Source organism: Podospora bellae-mahoneyi, chromosome 2, assembly GCF_035222275.1.
Source record: "Podospora bellae-mahoneyi strain CBS 112042 chromosome 2, whole genome shotgun sequence".
Lineage (NCBI taxonomy): Eukaryota > Fungi > Ascomycota > Sordariomycetes > Sordariales > Podosporaceae > Podospora > Podospora bellae-mahoneyi.
Genome location: NC_085881.1, coordinates 4434355 through 4452573, shown reverse-complemented (window position 1 = coordinate 4452573; position 18219 = coordinate 4434355). Strand labels below are relative to the sequence as shown.

Genomic DNA, 18219 nt, shown 5'->3' with positions numbered 1-18219 from the left:
AGTGACGGTGGAGCTGCCAACGCCAACAGAAGGCGGCGTGGTGCCTTGGCAGTTGCGCGCACCCAGGAGAAGGCAGCAATGCAGGCCCGCTGGAGGCCCGGGCGCCTCTCCAGAAGGGGGGGGCCCCGCATCCCTTCTCGAAAGCTTGCGTCTCATTTAATCTGACCCTCACGACGACTCCATCAGCTCGCCGAGACACTACACTTCGTTCTTTGGCCTTCTGCAAACACCGCTGCTGCCAGATCAGATCCCTTCAGAATCGCTTCCACGCATCCATAACCAACTTTCGTTCACTACAAACACATCAAGATGGTCAGTCTTCCATGTCAACAGATGCGCCCGAGACCTTGAACCAACTGCCTGGCAACCCCGCGGTTGAGGGGACAATGAGGCGGCATTCGCAACACATATTCAGGAGAACATCGCAAGCTGACGTTGTTCGCTACAGGCCGACTCTCTAACCGAGGAGCAGGTTTCTGAGTTCAAGGAGGCCTTCTCCCTCTTCGTATGTTCCCCTTTCTATTTCTATCAGTGGTTCCTCCTGGCGCAAACTTGCTGACCTCTTGAACAGGACAAGGACGGTGATGGTTAGTGATTCCCCTGTAGCCGAGTTTCCCAAATCTCTCCAACCCCGCCCAACGAGGCTCGCGTTTGCACGTTCGACGTTTCATACGACGACGATAACGATGATTTCCGCCTGGCTTATTTCCTTTTATACAATGGACGAATCACTAAAGCGGTAAACAGGACAAATCACTACTAAGGAGTTGGGCACCGTTATGCGTTCGCTGGGACAGAACCCTTCCGAGTCAGAGCTCCAGGATATGATCAACGAGGTCGATGCGGACAACAACGGCACCATCGATTTCCCAGGTAGGCACCGCCAATTGCGCGCATGCGCATCTATACACGACCACATGGCTGACCAGGTGTAGAGTTCCTTACTATGATGGCTAGGAAGATGAAGGATACAGACTCCGAGGAGGAAATCCGTGAAGCTTTCAAGGTGTGTATACTCTCAGAGAGGGTACCTTCCAATTGGTTCTAATCAGGATTTGAAGGTGTTCGATCGCGATAATAACGGCTTCATCTCGGCTGCCGAGTTGCGTCACGTCATGACCTCCATTGGCGAGAAGCTCACCGACGACGAGGTTGATGAGATGATCAGGGAGGCTGATCAAGACGGTGATGGTCGCATTGACTGTAAGCACCTTTTCATATTATATATACACGGCAAATGCTGACAATCTACAGATAACGAGTTCGTGCAGCTCATGATGCAGAAGTAAACTCCGAAGCAGCCAATTTGCATTTAACGTCACGTCTTACGAAAACCTGCGTCTAATGTTTCGGATTTTTCTTTCTACTTCATTCTGGATGGGTCTGCCCCGGTCAGCGTCGGGTCGGGTTTTATCGCCAGAGGTTTGATATCAAACATCAATCGCAAGGGATTCCCCTGTTCTCTATTGGGCATCATGCTTGACGCCATCTCCACCCTAAGGATGCTCCCCTTTTCCGGGGGGTTTCAGGGGTCAGTGGGGTACGCCAACACCAAGCATCAAACAGTGAAGGTGGTGATTGATGATTGAAGGGGTGGGAATCATTCAGCAAACACAAAAGACTTCTAAGCCTGCCTTCTGGGTCGAGGGGGTTAGTCTGTTTTTGTTGGCTATTCAAGGTCGGGAGCTGACCACCGCCTCGTTGTTTGTCTTGACGACTCTTTGCCTTTTCGACTTCAGCGCGATGTTCTTTTTGTCCAGCGGGATATTCTTAGTGTAGGGTTGATAATGAGAAGCCTGTTTTAGAAGGGAATAGACTTGTGTGTGTACCCAATTGCCCAAAGTTACACAGGAACAAGACAAGTGACACAAGCAATGAAGAGAGGGGGGAATAATAAGCTGACCATTAACGTCATTTTTGCCGAGCCAGCCGCTAGTATATAATAATCTTGGTCCCCCAAGGAAGCATCCGCCTCCTCCCGCTCGTGCATGATGATTGTGGCAGTGCTGGACGATACTAGGTACTAGGGAAGCCGAAAACGAGGCTCAGCCCTATAGGGCTGGCTAAGTTAGAGGAACAAAGGGGAGGATGTGTAGATGATGCCCGATGTGATGCGAGAGGTGAGGTGAGGTGGGTTGGGTGTAATTATTCTATGTCGGGTGTTGTAGTAGGTGTGATTTTTCCATTGATTCCTTTCTTTACGTGTAGTTCTTCCCATCCTCCTCCATTACCAGCTAGTTGTGTAAGCCCAGGCAATAACTCCATTCCTCCTTTTTCAGATTTTTACTCGATGACCTTTCCGAGAGGGAAGCAACACGTTGTTTTTGTTCAGTGTCTCTCTGGCATTTTTGTTGGTGAGACTTTTGAACAAGTGTTGCAAAGTCTCTTTTGGTCGAAAGCTTATGATCGGTTTCTTAAGCTTTTGTTGTCGATCGGGCGAGATACAGGGGCGGTCGTGGGATGCTGCGAGTCCCGCCAGCTCGTTCTTTGATGCTCTCGCGGAGGCGGATGGCGGTGGGGATCATGACTGCGTTCATGCCGCATGTTGGGCCGCCGCCGCCGCCGGAGCCAAAGGAGGAGGGTCGGGGGAGGAAGGCTGCTGTTGCGGCGAAGGCGAGGAGGAGAATTCTTTTGGAGCGGGGGCTGAGAGGTTGTTAGATGGATGGGGAGCATGGGGACGGTGAGGGGGGAAATGGGCTTACAATCGGATTGGTTTGGGGGGTTGTGGTGGTTCCATTTTGGTTGTTGGCTCTAGAGGATGCTTTAGGGTGGGTTTGGTGGAGGTTGAGGTGGATGGTTGAGAAATATGTATGTGGTGAGTTGGTGTGAGATTGAGGTCGGAGGGATGGGAATATCTAGGAGCTTTCTTATTTGTGGGAGGCGAGAGATGTAAATGAAGTGAAGAGAATTTTGGGTTTGATATTGGCTGGTTCGTGGCTTGTGTCAGAGGTTAAACGGTCAGTCGGGTCGAGTTTATCTACATTCAACGGCCTTGCATTTGGTATGCACTCCATAATCGCTTGGATATTGTTCCGCGAAGGGATTAATCGATTGAGAGCAACAGTTGTAATGGTTTATTGTTCTGGATAGCCGCACGTTGCAGCGGTTGCTCTTCCTATGAAATGAGTTTGAGATATCAACCCACGTATCGTGAGAAATTGAAAGCAACACTCAATGTTTGTCTGGTTCAGCCCTTCTTTCGGTCATGACTCGAAGGCTAAAACTGAGCGCCTAAACAATGACCAAAAGATTATCTTGACCTTACATAGACCTCGTTCAAAGTTTGATGTCTACGCAATCAGCTGTATGATATGAATTAGACTCTTGCAAGAGTCGAAAAAGTCCATTAGTTGACAAAGGGTCAGTCAGGGTGTGCTTGCCTGGAGCCCCTATTTTACCCCTTTTTCAGGTTCCTTGGAAGAGTGAGAGACCTGAAGCCATGGTGAGATAGCCTCAGCGAGCACACACAACGACAGCAATTCTGACGGGGACTTTTGGTTCTCTACAGAATTTCATCTCTCCATCTTGAAACCCTCCATTGCACCTATGCTTTGCAGGCCTCTTCAAATGACAAGTGTCGAGATTATTGAAAGGGGGAAGTGACCCACTCTGAACCCTCAGGGTCTGGAACAGACGCCAATCGCAATGGACGCTGCCTGAGGCACCGAATGCGACATGGGTCGACAGCTGCCACCTTGAACCTCCAGCGGACAGCACGCAGAGCCACATCGCTGTGAGAGACCATCTGGTAATGCGGCAACGGTCTGCAACTAGCGAACACACGAACAACCTCCTCCAAACCTCCCGCTCTCAATTCTGGACCGAATTCTCCCCTAGGCCCCTACGAGGGCCCTAATAAAGTCAACATGAGTTCCCGTGAGTTTAATGCCCGCCATTCCCTTTGCCTACCTACATCTGCGCCAATGTATCGCCAGCCAGCCAGCCGTATCGGGAGTTACTGACGTGCCTGCAACCCCACAGTCAAGCAGTTCATCCGCAACGTACGCGCCGCGAAGACCATCGCCGACGAAAGAGCCGTCATTCAGAAAGAAAGCGCATCCATCCGTGCCAGCTTCAGGGAAGAGAGCGCAGACCACGGTGTCAGGTACATATATCATCGACCCCTGGAGACAGACAGTCTGGGTTGGGCAGTGTGTGTGCTGATAGTAGGAACGGTACAGGCGGAACAATGTGGCCAAGCTACTCTACCTCTTCACGCTTGGCGAGCGCACTCATTTCGGCCAGATTGAGTGCTTGAAGCTTCTCGCATCACCTCGTTTCGCCGACAAGCGGTTAGGGCATTTGGCAACAAGTTTGCTGCTGGACGAGAACCAGGAGGTTCTCACCTTGGTCACCAACTCTCTCCAAAAGTGCGTCCATTTGCTCTGGCAGAGAATCCTACAACCAACTGACTCGATGGTACTAGTGACCTGCAACATTCTAATCAATACGTGGTCGGTCTTGCCTTGTGTACTCTCGGAAACATCGCCTCGGTCGAAATGTCGAGAGATTTGTTCAGTCAGATCGAGAACCTGATATCCACCGCGAACCCCTATATTCGACGAAAAGCAGCCCTCTGCGCCATGCGGATTTGTCGAAAAGTACCAGACCTACAAGAACACTTTATCGAAAAGGCGAGCCAGCTTCTGTCCGATAGGAATCACGGCGTGCTGCTCTGCGGCCTGACCTTGGTCAACAGTCTTTGCGAGGCCGACGAAGCCGAGGGCGGTGAGGAGGGAATTGTCGACAAGTTCAAGCAGTTTGTCCCTGCTCTCGTGAGGATTCTGAAGGGGCTGGCATCCTCGGGATATGCCCCTGAGCACGACGTCACTGGAATTACAGACCCCTTCTTGCAGGTCAAGCTTCTGCGGTTGCTTCGTGTTTTGGCCCGCAATGATACCCAGGTAACAGAACAGATCAACGATATTCTCGCGCAGGTCGCGACCAACACCGACTCTTCCAAGAATGTTGGAAACTCGATTCTCTACGAGGCGGTACGGACGATTCTGGATATCGAGGCGGACTCTGGCTTGCGTGTTCTGGGTGTGAATATTCTGGGCAAGTTCTTGACGAACAAGGATAACAACATTCGCTACGTCGCGCTGAACACCTTGGTCAAGGTGGTGGCCATCGATACCAATGCCGTACAGAGACATCGGAACACTATTTTGGAGTGTCTGAGGGATCCCGATATCAGCATCAGGAGAAGAGCCTTGGACCTCAGCTTTACCCTCATCAACGAGAGCAATGTTCGGGTTCTCATTAGGGAACTGTTGGCATTCTTGGAGGTGGCTGATAACGAGTTTAAGCCAACCATGACCACCCAAATTGGCGTCGCTGCGGACCGTTATGCACCAACCAAGAGGTGGCAATTCGATACCATGTTGCGCGTGCTGAGCTTGGCGGGCAATTACGTGAAGGAGCCGATCTTGTCGTCCTTCGTTCGTCTTATCGCCACAACCCCTGAGCTTCAGACGTATGCCGTACAAAAGCTTTACGCGAATCTCAAAATGGACATCACACAGGAGAGCTTGACACAAGCCGGTGCTTGGTGTATTGGTGAGTATGGCGATGCTCTGCTCCGTGGTCAGTACGAGGAGGAGGAATTGGTGAAGGAAGTCAAGGAGCACGAAATCGTTGATCTGTTCTCCACCATTCTTAGCAGCAGTTATGGTACTCAGGTTACCACCGAGTATGTGATCACAGCCTTGGTCAAACTCACGACCAGGTTCTCCGAGCCAGCACAGATCGAACGGATACGGCGCCTGTTACAAAACCACCAGACAAGTTTGGACGTCGAGGTGCAACAACGTGCGGTTGAGTTCAGCAACCTGTTTTCATACGACGACATTCGCCGTGGTGTGCTCGAGAAGATGCCGCCTCCTCAGATCAAGGAATCATCACGAGTACTTGGCGAAGCGGCGAAGAAGACGAAGAAGGCGGACAACAGGAAGTCCAAGTCTCTCAAGCCGAAAGAGGAGGATCTTCTTTTCGACCTCATGGGCGATAGCGGACCATCGGCCCCGTCGCCAGTCAATGGCACTCAGAACGCGGATTTGCTTGCGGATATTCTTGGAGGAGCCAGCGCCCCGGCTCCTACCAGCTCTTCGCCAGCTCCGGCACAGTCCAATGTGGCCTCGATCATGGATCTCTTTTCGCAAGGACCAACGTCCACGCCACCTCCCGGCCCGGCTGCTGCCGCCCCTCCACCCAGCGCTGCCCTCTTCTCCATGGATGCTGTCCCAGCACCACAGGCGGCCGCTGCTCCTGCTGCCCCAGTTGGATACCCATGTTACGACAACAACGGCCTGAACGTGACTATCCAGACACAAAGAAACGCGGAAGGCACAGTTCAGGCCATCGCCAGATTCAAGAACACGTCTGGGGCCCCTCTCTCCAATGTTGGGCTGCAGGCTGCTGTGCCAAAATCACAGAAGTTGCAGTTACTCAGCATTTCATCGACAGATGTGGCGCATGGTGCTGAGGCCACACAAATGATGAGGGTAGCGGGTTGCAAGGGGGTAAGTGATTGTACGTTCCATGGTACAAAAGTACTTTGCTAACAATCCTGTGAACAGCCTCTGCGCTTGCGCTTGAAGATTGGGTATACTCACCCCGGGGCGGGACAGGTAATGGATGTGGTTGCTTGGCAGGAGCCTGCTTAATGGTGTCATGCTAGCGATGGTTGGTTTCTATAGTGCGGAGAAGAGGGATTCGGGTGGGCGTTTTCTGTCACGTATGGATGGTTGTGATGGCTGCGGGGCGTCGGACGGTTAACAGCACAATAAAACATCATGGAGGGGGGAAAGCGTGGTAACCTAAATATATTACTGGTGTGAGTTGATAGTGGTGATGACTCCAAGAATCCAGATTATACCGTGATGATAGTGTGACCTTGCCTTAGGTGCAAGATATTGGCGGCTCTTCGAAACAGCTTCCAAAACATAAGTACCCAAAACAGACGTCCTTGAAATTTCAAAAGTCTTCGAGTCCTAATTAATTTTGCGCCATTCCCAACCCGCTATTGATGCAAGAAAAAAGCTTCAATCGCACACAGCTACATTAATTATGATAGATTTTTTCATCTCATCACCTCACGCCACCATAACTCTGCTCAGTCCGCCTCTGTAGCGCTACCATCGCGCCTGTCATGCACAGTTAGCACATAGTAGTGATGAGTCGAAAGAGCGCGCTAAACTTACGGGATATACTGAATCCTATACTCCTCCTCCAGCATGGTGCGGATCTCGTCTGGCAGCTGGCCGAGGACCTTGTTGGCGTAGGTGCCGCGGACGTAGCCGTCGAGGCGGTTGTATTTGGCTATCCAGGACTTGGTCGGGTCGGCGATGGCGATGAGGCCCTCGAAGACGGACGAGGTGCAGGACTCGATTTGCTCGCTGGAGCCTTGGAGGTGGAGGAACTCTTCGCAGTTGGGGCAGCCTTCGTCTCGGAAACGCTGATGGGTCATGACTATGCTGCAGACCATGCAGGCGCGAAGGTAGCGCTGTTGGCCGGGGGCGACGTAGTTTTCAGACATTTTGGATGAGAGGGGATGAGAGATGGGATGAGAAAGAGTGAAGTGAAGTGAAGTGAAGTGAAGTGAAGTGAAGTGGGGGGTGGTAGAAGTGAGCGGGGGCTTTGAATAAGTAAGGCCTTTGATGCGTGAGAGGATGTATGTAAGTGAGAGTTGCAACCAGTTGGTGAAGATGCACGAAGACGTCCACCAGTGGGGGCGCAATTGGCTGGGCAGGGACTGGGACCCCGGCTCTGGGTGACATGGGTGACACGGACCACATATGACTTGTGGTGGTGGAGCGAGGGGAAACCTGCTTGGGGGGGGATCTTTCATCGATCCATCAAAAACGACTGAACCCCCAGACAGTGGACCTCAGCACCTCCATCTGCTGAACCATTTACCTTCTGAATTGGCTTTACCCGCGGTTGAAACTGGCTGAATTCTCTGTCGTCCGCTTCTTTTCTTAACCGTATCGGAGTCAAGTTGAGCCAGTCTCCCCTTTGTTATCGCTCTCCGGCACTCCCATCTGTTGTGTTTTTCTGTTACATAGCGAATACTCCGCTAGGACCCAGCACCTCCTAGCACCCAGCACCCAGCACCACCCCGTACCCGCCAGCCCAAACTTCACTGCTCTCCCACCCTCCGATTTTGTTTCGGGTTCGCGTGTGCTGCTATCGGACAGCAGGCACGCCCGGAGAAGAAAGGTTGATTAAAAATGGGAAACAGCCCCTCCACATCAAAACCCACGAGCCAGTCGTCATCCTTCCAATCCAACGCCCCAGGAAGCCAAAATGAGTCTCCACGGCCCGTGAGGCGAGATAACAAACATCCGATTCCGGTACAGACTCACCGGGTCGCCGCCCCGCCCGAACCCTCCCTCACCCAAGCCCAGGGCACCGCCGTCCAGCCACCGTCCAGCAGCAGCAACCGGCCAAAATCACTGCAGCACCGACCCCGCGCCGCATCCCCCCCGGGTTATTCCACCCCGTTGTCCTCGGTGACGGCTGACCGCTCCACGACGGTTGCGAAGCCCGTCGACGTCAAGCAGGGCATACCCGGCCCCTCGCATGAGCCCGCCAAGCCCGTGGCTGTCCCTTATTCTCACAACTCGCCTTCGTCCCCGAGGTCGCCCCGCTCACCAAGGTCCGAAGACATATACGAATCCGTCGTCATGCCGCATAGTAGCTTGCAAGATATGTCGTATATGACGCGCCCGCCGCGGCTGCCCCTCCCCATCGAGGAGGAGGTCCACACGCCCGGGTCGCCGATTATCTCGCCTGCCGATATTGGACAGCCATTGGAGGATGTCGAGGAGTTGGATCCGCAAGGGCTAGTGCGCCCCCCGTCAAATGTCAGCAATGCTTCGGTGTTGGAGGACGATGACCCAGAGGGACTTTTGGTGGACAAGAATAGGCCGACGGTGCCCACGAGGTTAGAATGGAAGCGGGGAGGTGACAAGGTCTACGTTACAGGGACCATCTTTCAGTGGAATCGCAAGACGAGGTTACACCCGGTGTAAGTGCTGTTGAAGACCCCGTTCAGCGCAGAATTTCGGTTCTGAAGAAGAGGCTAACAAAGATTTTCCTCGACACAGCGAGGGACGACCAGGTGTATTTGCGACCACGATTAACATTCTCCCCGGCACCCACCACATTCGATTCTTGGTAGATGGCCAAATGCAGACATCCCCCGACCTCCCAACAACTGTCGACTTTGGAAATAACCTTGTCAACTACATCGAAGTCAACCCAGACGACCTCCCCTCCGCCGCGGAAAGTGGTAGTGGTGCCGCGGCAGCTGGAGCTCCGGCCAAGGACGGACAGCAGACGACTGAGAGGTCGCAGAACCCCGTCTCGGAAGAGGAGTCGAACCAGCAGCAGCCAAAAGCTAGCTTCAGGGACTGTCCGCCAGCCGAGCTGTTTGCCCACAAGATCCCAAGATATCTCCTCGACTTTGATCTGCAGGAGGATGCGCCACAGTACAATACTGCCTGCTCGGCGATTGAGAAGCTCCCCATGCCACCAGCACTTCCCGGCTTCTTGGGCAAGCCGATTTTGAACGCGGCGACGCTGATCAAGGACGACAATAGCGTCTTGAACATGCCGAACCATACGGTGTTGAATCACTTGGCGACGAGCAGCATCAAGAATAACATTTTGGCAGTTTCAGCGACGACGAGATATAAGAGCAAGGTATGTTTATTTTGTAGTAATAAGAGTTTTGTTGATGGTAAGCTGACATGTACCAACCAGTATGTGACCACGATCATGTACAAGCCCACGACGACAGAAGGGATCTAGATATTTCCTTTTTCTTACATGATTTAACGCTAATTCCAAGAATTATTACTATCATGGATTGGTGGTGGCGGGAGGCAGGGCTTTGTTTTTATGCATGGCAGTGTTTTTAGAGGCCGGGGTTTCTTGGAGTAATATGAATTGGTGGCCAGACTTTGGTAACACCATCAGAAGATGATGGTGTGTGTGTATGCCGGGGGGGCTACGTTTTTGATGGTCTGAAAGAGAAAGAGATATCACTTGGGCTCATGTGAGAATTGCGTGTCTCGATATCATGTATATGGGAGCTTTTGTGGAAACGGGGGAAATGACGAGTGGGTGGGGTGATGGACTGTTTGATCCAAACAGCCACCAGCCCGACCAGATACAAATACAACTACCTTTTCATAAGGGGTCCAAACTGTTTGTTTAGTTCGGTGTGAAACCTTGTTTTTTCTTCTCTTTGGTATTATTCATCACTTTCTCCATTTCACCAACACCTCATCCGTCCTAAACCGCTGGGTACACGTACTTTCCTCAATGGGGGTCTGGAACCCAGTCTCGTATGCCAGCAGCCCAGCGTGCGCAATCATGATTCCATTGTCGATGCAGAACCTCTCGTCTGTGGCATAGACGCTCCCCCCCCTCTCCGCCGCCATGGCACCCATCATTTCCTGTAATCTTTCGTTGCAGCCCACACCCCCCACGATCAAAACCTGGGAACTCCCCACGTGCGCCATCGCCCGTTCCGTGATCTCGACCAGCATGGCAAAAATCGTTTCCTGAAGCGAAAAGCACAGATCCGCGGGTGTAAACGCTTCCCCGTCTGGGCCTTTCCCCCCGCTCTTCATATGCGCCGCCAGCTCGTCCGCCCGGGTTAGGATCCCGCTGAAGGAGCAGTCCATCCCTTTTACTGCATAGGGGAGGTCGAGGAGGATGCGCCCGCCTTGTTTGGCGAGCTGTTCGATATTATACCCTGGGGCAGGGTCGTTGCTTATTTCTAGTGTTCGGGCGAATCTGTCTAGGCAGTTTCCTACCGCTATGTCGAGGGCTTCGCCAAAGATGCGGTAGCGTTGCTCGGCGTAGGCTATGACTTGGGTGTTGCCTCCGGAAACGTACAATACTACGGGGTGGGAGGCGCCGGTGATGGCGCGGCCCATTTCGATGTGGCCTATGCAGTGGTTGACGCCGACGAGGGGTTTGTTCCACAAGAGAGAAAGGGTTCGGGCGGCGATGGCGACCGAGGTGAGGGGGGCGCCCATGCCGGGGCCGCGGGTGTAGCAGATGCAGTCTATATCTGGGATGGTGATGTTGGCGACACGGAGGGCTTGGAGGGCGAGGCGGACGAAGAAGGAGCGGTGGTGGGCGGCGGTGTCTTTGGGGAGGAAGCCGGTGCCGGGGGGGGAGACGAAGGTGTGGCGGATGTTGGAGAGGACGGTAGAGGTGTCGTTTTCGTGGAGGATGATGCCAATGCCCAGTTTGTTGGCTGAGCCCTCACAGCCGAGGGCTATTCGGCGGGGGTTTTTGAGGAGGTCTGTCATGTTGCGGGGTTGTGGTTGTGCTGGTGGTGGTGGTGAGTGAGGTTGAGACGTGATCGGATTAGATAGTATTCAGAGTTGGGATGAGGATGGTGGGGGTGTGGTGGAGGGTTGAGAGGTGGCTGAACTTCGCTGGGTTGTTGCGCGTTGTTGCTTGCTGGGACGAGGAGTCGGGTTGACGTGTAGAAACTCAATTGATAGGTCGTAGAGAGTCGAGGTGAATATCAGGCCTCTGTTAGTCTACAAAATGCCTTCGTCTCTTAGACGTTGTTATTAACTTTGATGGCCGCCGATAGCCTGCAGGAGGGGTAGCTTTTTGACGGGACGGATATTTCGTCAGCGGGGCATAGGTTTTCCCTGAGGGGTCAGGACGTTGATCTGCCTGGGTACGTACCGAAGCTTCCATCTTGGCTCGTGCGCACTTCCCGATTGGATCAGGATGCAGGGCTCCGCAAGACTGGAGTCGACGGCTTTTGGGGGCTTCGGTAGTGTGGGCCCCACTGCACTGAGAAAGTACCAATTCTCTTTAGCAGCCATCGCTGTCGACATCAGCAATCCTTCCACACACACAACACACTGCCTACCATGATGTCCGGCACACCGGGAGCCTTCCCTCCTTCGTCTGTACCATCATCTTGCAAAAACTTTTGCCCTCCTCCATTTTCTGACCCCGATTTCCTCCCTTGAAGACCAGCGCATGGGTCCCAGCTGAGCTCTGGTGCTTATCTCCAGCAATGCTGATCTTTCACCCTCCTCCCAGCCTGAAGACCGCACCTCCGGTGGCGAAGAGTATATCTCCTCCTCCGTGATCTCTCGATTCTTCAGGTATGTTCTATTTTCTGCTTTCCTTCTCCGGAAACCTCAAGCTTGCCTGCCACGGCGTCCTCCATCCTGGCGGAAGGCTTTCTTCCGGCGCTTATGATTCCGAGACTGACTTTGCTTTTACCCAGAGATGCACGATCAGCGCACAAAACACCGTCGTCCTCGAGGAAACTTATCACAGTCTTCCAAATCTATCTGCTTCAAAAATACCCGGCATCAGCCCGCGGGAGCTGCCAATGGCGCCTTGTTTCCCTCACGGGAGCTGCCTGCTCGCCATTGATCTGTCCCCGGCGAACCACACTCCTACGTGGCCTCGCTCCTGCTCAGGATCGCTACGGTGTTCGAGATCTGTCACAGCTTGGTTTTCCCTTCATCTGACAAGCTTGCGCTCTCCTCTACTCTACGGGGTGGCCGTCTTGCACAGATATCAAGACCCGGAATTCCCGCGCATGTGGCTCTCTGCCTCTGCCTTGGTCTCGGCCGGTGCCAGCAGCAGAGCACGCAAGAGTTTTCAGCGGAACCGTTCACGCCGATGTCCAGAGCTCGCGACGATTCCGGCGTCGGTATTGCACATATTGCTCCTCCTTTTCATCCTGCCGTTCGCCCCCGGATAGGGTCGTCATGCTGGGATGAGAGGTGGACCCACATTTCTGTGGTCAGCTGGGAATTGCTTCTGAGCCCGCTGCTGGTTTGTGCTTCTCCTGTGGAACAAAGCCCTCGCCAACAATCACTCCACCCAGGGATGCAAAATCACCGGCGCATCGGCTACCATTTGCCTCGCGGGATGACATCTTTCTTTTCGCCAGGAAGATGATTTCCAACGTTCTGCACAGCATTCTGCGAAAAGCCCTTCGAGTTATGCTCTCGGCCTCGTTGGGCACAACCTGCCTTGATGCGTTGCATCCGCCCTCGGCCATGTCGATGTTCAACGGTTGCGAAGTGAGTTCCACAATTGGTTGTGGGATAAACTTTGTCGAGCTACCATCGGCGCTCAGGACCTATAACTGGGACCCAAACAACGCCTCCGATTCTGCGCGCAAATTCTCACACCAATACCACGACTTCGGCAAGTTTGGAACGACAAATTAGTGTTTGCAGATATCACTGCTTTCTTTTTTTATTATTCAGCCGCCCGGCACGCCTTGGCCCTTGTCCCTGACGTCTATGTCTATGGCATAGTCTTCACCGTCGTCTATACATCATCCGTCACTCGCCCGCTCGCTTCCGCAATTATATGCTACACAAAAACCAACTGCACCGAACTCCTCGCCAGCCACGACGGGCTCCTCTTGTTTCAAGCCCATCGCTTAATGCACTATCGGAGTGTTGAGAGAGGGGATATACAGAGCAAGACCACCTTTGTGGCTTGCTGTTCCCGTCGCATCCCGAACGGGCGACGGGGAAAAATAAGGGCGAAATACACAAAAGCACAAAGGACAACTTCATGTTGCTCCCTTCACTTGTGCAGGCGATTTCGTCGCCTGTAGTTGTGCTGGTAGTGACGCCGGTTGGTTTGGTGGTATTGGATGTTGCTGCTGTTGATGCTGATGCTGTTGTTGCTGCATCATCGCAGTTTGCGCGGCTGGCATCATAGTTCTTGAGTTAGGAACTACTCGGTGTGTCATCCACACTGGAGGCGGGACAGAGGCGCGGAATTTCAGTGCCCGGGTATCAAAGGGATCAACCTCGTACACCTCGGGCTCGTCCTCATCATCCGACGACTGGTCATACTTCCAGCGGTCGTACTGTTCTGCGCTGACTTCACGGGGAGGACTAGCCAAGCCACGACGATCAATCCACAGCCGATTGAGACGACCAATACGCCGACGGTACGATGGCGGGTTTGCTCTCGACTCCTCATCCGGAGCTACTCCCCTAAATTTCAAGAGCGGGCCAAAGTCTCGTGGCTTTTCTGGCTTGTCAAGCTCCATAGGGGTGGGTTCCTCCATGGATACCGACGACGCCGAAGCTGGTGGTGTCATCAGATATTGGGTCTTGGCTGGCCTAAAATTGGGATCTTGAAGGGGCCCATGCACCGGAGACAACGGACCCCTAGTCAAGTCCACATAGTTGCGATTCCATTCGCTATGGGTCAGCACCTTCTTCTCGATATCAATCCGGAGCTCGTTCTCCTTCTCAGCAAGGCGATCAGCCAGCTGCGAGAGATCTGCCTCGGCAGGACGGCCATCTGGTCGTACGGGCATACGAAGTTGGGCAGGTGGTGGGGGTCGCTGGACGGCAGGGGCCTCTGGCGCTTTTCGTTTCTGGGGCTGGAGACGGGTCAGTATCCGTTGAGGGTGGCAGTAGGAGAGGGCATGATAGACTGACCTTTTGGTTGACGAGATCTTCGTCGTCGGTCTTGATCCCCAACCTGACCTTGAGCTCTTTGAGTGTCCCGCGCGTCTCAAAGATGGCGCGGTCAGTCTTGAGAATCTCGGCCTTGAAAAGCTCCCTTTGGTGGGCAGCCATGGCCAACTGGCGCGCATCCTCAAGCTCCCTCCGCAGTCGCTTGAGCTTATCTGCGCACAGCACATCTCGTGCTCTTGTCTTGCGAGTGGCACGTACTTCTCGCCGACGGAAACAGACATAGGGGTCCATGTCATCACTGTCAGGGGAGATCTCAAACTTGAGAGTGGGATGTAACGGTCGGTTGCTCAGAGCTTGCCGCCGTGATTTCCAATACTCATAGATCTCTTTGGCGTGAGGCATGACCTTTCCTCTCTCCAAGCTTTGAAGGCCTTGGAGCATCTCCTCATATGGGGCTATTGTCTGGTCTATTGAGGCAAACGGGGTTTTGATGAAGGCGGTGTCCTCATACACTTCCATGATCTTCTCAAAGTCATCTTCTGAGAGCTGGGCAGAGGCGGCTCGTTTTGAGTTGTATGCCTTGAGAAAAACATCGTCCTCCTCCGTCATGTCATACATGCATCCTATGCATTCTTCTACTGTTTGAGAGAAGCGGATATATGTTGATGGCTGGGAGCACCGCTGTGAGTAGAGCTCGTCATAGTTGAGTGTGCTCTCCTGTGGTGGTGGGACGGGAATTTCCTTGTCGGCAGCGACACCTGCATGCTGCAGGACTGCCTGAAGATGGTACTCCTGTCATTTCAAGGTCAGTATCAGATGCTATCAAGTGCTGTTGGGTAAGTCTTGTGGTGTAAGAGCAACTTGATATGGTCCGTGCACGTGCTGGTGCACGTGACACGTGGCCGTCAATCAAGGTGAGTTTTTGACATACATTTTCCTCGGCCTGTTCGACACCGGTTGCGATTTGGGCTTCGGAGGTGAGTTGTTCGTATTCTGAAGGGTCGATTTGGTCTTCTCTGAGGACGGATAGAGGCGTTTTTGGAGCCAGCTTCTTGATCCTAACCTTCCGGGTCGCCATGGCTGCTAAGGGCGGTGAGAGGGGCAAAAAGCCTGGGGAAACCCCTAATAAATTTTTTTAAATCATTCAGCGGGAATTGCGAAAGGAGTGTATCGATTTTTTGGATGCAAAAATGGCGTTGTTGGTGGTATTTTGATGGCCAAAGTCTCGTATCGCGATGGAGTGTCGTTGAAGTTCTGGCGCAGAATTTGCTGTTTTGGCGGCGTGTTCCAGGACGCTTCTGGCGATTGGCTGACTTTGGCTGGGCTCTTTGAAAGGGGGGGAACGTGCCCACTCTTCCCTACCTGCCTAGCCGATTGGGAGAGCGCGCACGCCCAGTAAATTGTTCAAAGGGCGCAGCAGCAGCAACAAACACCAAGCAATCTGCCCCTCTTTGCACCTAAAAATCAGGCTCTGCTGCTGCGAAAGAGCGCATCCCTCATCTTGGAGAGGAGATGCTTGGAACAATTCACAGCCGCGCAATGTCTTGACGTCAGTTTTTTTTATTTTCATTGTTAGTTCACTGCAAATAAGGGAATGGGCTTTTTTTAGCTTCAAATTCGACATTTTAAAGCCACTTTATTTGAAATCTCATAAAGTATCATCATCATCAACCACCGATATTTTATAGTGTGATTGAACTGCAATTCAATCTCTCACACAACTTCTCCTCTCTTTGTGGTGTGTCTGGCACGTGCATTCCGTTCTTTCGCCTTCCTCAGCTTGCCATGGATGGGCGCCTGAACGCGACGCTGTTTCGCGGTCGGGGGGGGGTGACGCGCAAGGTGAGGTGAGAACAAATCAAGGTGAGGCCCTGCCCGTTTGTTGCCTCGCTTCGTTTGCCAAGGCAACCTGGAATAAACGTGGCTCGTGCGTCATTCATGATGACCGTGTGTGGCGGCAGCTTGTGGCTTGAGATCACCCCCACTCCCCGCCAGACCCTGGGCTGGGGGGCCTGATTTGGAACCTCTGTCTTGTGCCGCACCCCGCTTTTCGCAAGTCGCCGCCGCCAGTTGGGTTTAGGAGAGAGTCCAGAAGCCGTGTGTTGTTGATCGCAAAGCAAACCTTCATCGAAAATAGGAGTTGGGGAAAAGCTCCTGAACTAGACGAACCTCAGCCTTACCAGACGGACGGATCGACTTGTTCCGCTGCAATATCACGAACGACGAACCTGGAACTTGGGTACTGAATTACACTACTTGCTCCTGCAGCCTCGACCGCCGACCGCCTGCGCCGATATCGATATCTCACGAGTAGAGAGTAGCGGGCAGCTTTATTAAGCAACCTTCTTTGATATCTGCTCCTGTTTGATTTTGATTTCTTGCGCAAACTTGACCCTTTCAACACTCAGCATTCTTTCATTAACTTGATCGACACCCTCCGCCGCACCTTTACCGCCATCGACGACTCGCGACAGCACCAAACCGCTCCAACCGACTTTTTTCCCTTCTTCTTCAAGAAGACATTCTCTAGACGAGAGCATACAGGCAGAAATATAATACTCGGCGGAAGATAATTATCAGTCAAAATGGGCAACCAGACCAGCAGCGTGCTGGACAACATTGTTCAGGGGTCCAACTGTTGGTTTTCACCATGACATTCAGGAGAAATGATGGGGACAAGTTATTGACATGTGGTTTTTTCACCATGAATAGTCGACAGGGATGAAGTTGACCGGCTGCGGAAGAGGTTTATGAAGTTGGATAAGGCATGTTCATTTCATATTCGTTAGAACAAGGATCAACGAGGAATAGGAACAGGAAAGAGAATGGGAATGTCCCGAGAGAATGGGAGAGACATGACGAATATGGGGCTAATACGACTTGTTCAACACAAACAGGATAACTCCGGCACTATCGAGCGCGAGGAGTTCCTTTCACTCCCTCAAATATCCTCCAACCCACTCGCCACCAGGTAGGTACCTCCCCCCCTTCCTCTCATCCAACCCCCAAATACTAACACCCATCCCAAAGAATGATTGCCATCTTCGACGAAGACGGCGGCGGCGACGTCGACTTCCAAGAGTTCGTCTCTGGCCTTTCCGCCTTCTCCTCCAAGGGCAACAAGGAGCAGAAGCTCCGGTTCGCCTTCAAGGTCTACGACATTGACCGTGACGGCTACATCTCCAACGGCGAGCTGTTCATCGTCCTGAAGATGATGGTGGGCAACAACCTCAAGGACCAGCAGCTGCAGCAGATTGTGGACAAGACCATCATGGAGGCCGACCTGGACAAGGACGGGAAGATCAGTTTTGAGGAGTTTACCAAGATGGTGGAGAATACGGATGTCAGCATGAGTATGACGCTAGGTATGTTCTCCCTCGATTTCGAAGTGACGAAGGGCTTGTGTTTGCTAAAACAAGATGAACAGATCAATTCTAGACCTGGGGAGAGGAATGATGGGCAGGCATGCTTTGCGAACATTAGACAACCAAACAAGAGAGTTTTCTAGAATAGCACAGCACAGCACAGCACACAGCAAGGTGGCATGAAACGAAGCATGAAATGGACTAATGAAATGACAATTCTTTCTTACTGATTTTCGCTTGATTTGTTCTTTTTTTCTTACCCTACTTCTATGCTGATTTCTCAGCCTCGAGTTGCTGTAAGTGTTAGCGTCAAGACCATTGCCTTGTTCCTTAACCATCAAAAGATGCCAGGCCCAGTGATGATAGCAAGAAGGTAGTAAACTGTGTTTAAAGGC

The 18219-nt window shown here is 52.7% G+C and overlaps 8 protein-coding genes across 8 annotated transcripts; 4 read left to right on the top strand and 4 right to left on the bottom strand.

Annotated features, from left to right (window-relative positions):
• The first annotated feature begins 76 nt into the window (after nt 1-76).
• Nucleotides 77-1884, top strand: CMD1 (calmodulin). Its single transcript, XM_062876962.1, has 7 exons — nt 77-312; nt 449-505; nt 572-587; nt 748-873; nt 936-1006; nt 1062-1203; nt 1255-1884. Exons 1-7 carry the CDS (start codon nt 310-312, stop codon nt 1287-1289), a joined length of 450 nt encoding a protein of 149 aa, XP_062735610.1. The 5' UTR covers nt 77-309; the 3' UTR covers nt 1290-1884.
• A 185-nt stretch (nt 1885-2069) lies between these two features.
• QC761_0044780 (uncharacterized protein) lies at nt 2070-2930 on the bottom strand. Its single transcript, XM_062872395.1, has 2 exons — nt 2703-2930; nt 2070-2643 (listed from the first exon to the last, which is right to left on the bottom strand). The coding sequence occupies exons 1-2, from the start codon at nt 2735-2737 to the stop codon at nt 2415-2417; spliced, it is 264 nt and encodes an 87-aa protein (XP_062735609.1). The 5' UTR covers nt 2738-2930; the 3' UTR covers nt 2070-2414.
• Nucleotides 2931-3344: 414 nt separating this feature from the next.
• On the top strand, nt 3345-6959 carry APL4 (clathrin associated protein complex large subunit). The gene is made up of 5 exons (XM_062876961.1): nt 3345-3876; nt 3982-4105; nt 4182-4370; nt 4427-6521; nt 6579-6959. Exons 1-5 carry the CDS (start codon nt 3867-3869, stop codon nt 6663-6665), a joined length of 2505 nt encoding a protein of 834 aa, XP_062735608.1. The 5' UTR covers nt 3345-3866; the 3' UTR covers nt 6666-6959.
• Nucleotides 6810-9608, bottom strand: SPT4 (transcription elongation factor spt4). The gene is made up of 2 exons (XM_062876960.1): nt 7203-9608; nt 6810-7145 (listed from the first exon to the last, which is right to left on the bottom strand). The coding sequence occupies exons 1-2, from the start codon at nt 7847-7849 to the stop codon at nt 7115-7117; spliced, it is 678 nt and encodes a 225-aa protein (XP_062735607.1). The 5' UTR covers nt 7850-9608; the 3' UTR covers nt 6810-7114.
• On the top strand, nt 7846-10219 carry GAL83 (galactose metabolism-related protein). The gene is made up of 3 exons (XM_062876959.1): nt 7846-9031; nt 9111-9708; nt 9769-10219. The coding sequence occupies exons 1-3, from the start codon at nt 8232-8234 to the stop codon at nt 9814-9816; spliced, it is 1446 nt and encodes a 481-aa protein (XP_062735606.1). The 5' UTR covers nt 7846-8231; the 3' UTR covers nt 9817-10219.
• Nucleotides 10220-10268: 49 nt separating this feature from the next.
• On the bottom strand, nt 10269-11333 carry KAE1 (putative tRNA threonylcarbamoyladenosine biosynthesis protein kae1; the record flags this gene model as incomplete). The annotated part of the gene is made up of 1 exon (XM_062876958.1): nt 10269-11333. The coding sequence occupies one exon, from the start codon at nt 11331-11333 to the stop codon at nt 10269-10271; it is 1065 nt and encodes a 354-aa protein (XP_062735605.1).
• A 2019-nt stretch (nt 11334-13352) lies between these two features.
• On the bottom strand, nt 13353-15898 carry EPL1 (Enhancer of polycomb-like protein 1). The gene is made up of 3 exons (XM_062876957.1): nt 15391-15898; nt 14481-15251; nt 13353-14422 (listed from the first exon to the last, which is right to left on the bottom strand). Exons 1-3 carry the CDS (start codon nt 15535-15537, stop codon nt 13595-13597), a joined length of 1746 nt encoding a protein of 581 aa, XP_062735604.1. The 5' UTR covers nt 15538-15898; the 3' UTR covers nt 13353-13594.
• A 28-nt stretch (nt 15899-15926) lies between these two features.
• On the top strand, nt 15927-17967 carry CNB1 (Calcineurin subunit B; the record flags this gene model as incomplete). The annotated part of the gene is made up of 4 exons (XM_062876956.1): nt 15927-17096; nt 17172-17224; nt 17357-17430; nt 17490-17967. Exons 1-4 carry the CDS (start codon nt 17045-17047, stop codon nt 17965-17967), a joined length of 657 nt encoding a protein of 218 aa, XP_062735603.1. The 5' UTR covers nt 15927-17044.
• Nucleotides 17968-18219: the final 252 nt, after the last annotated feature.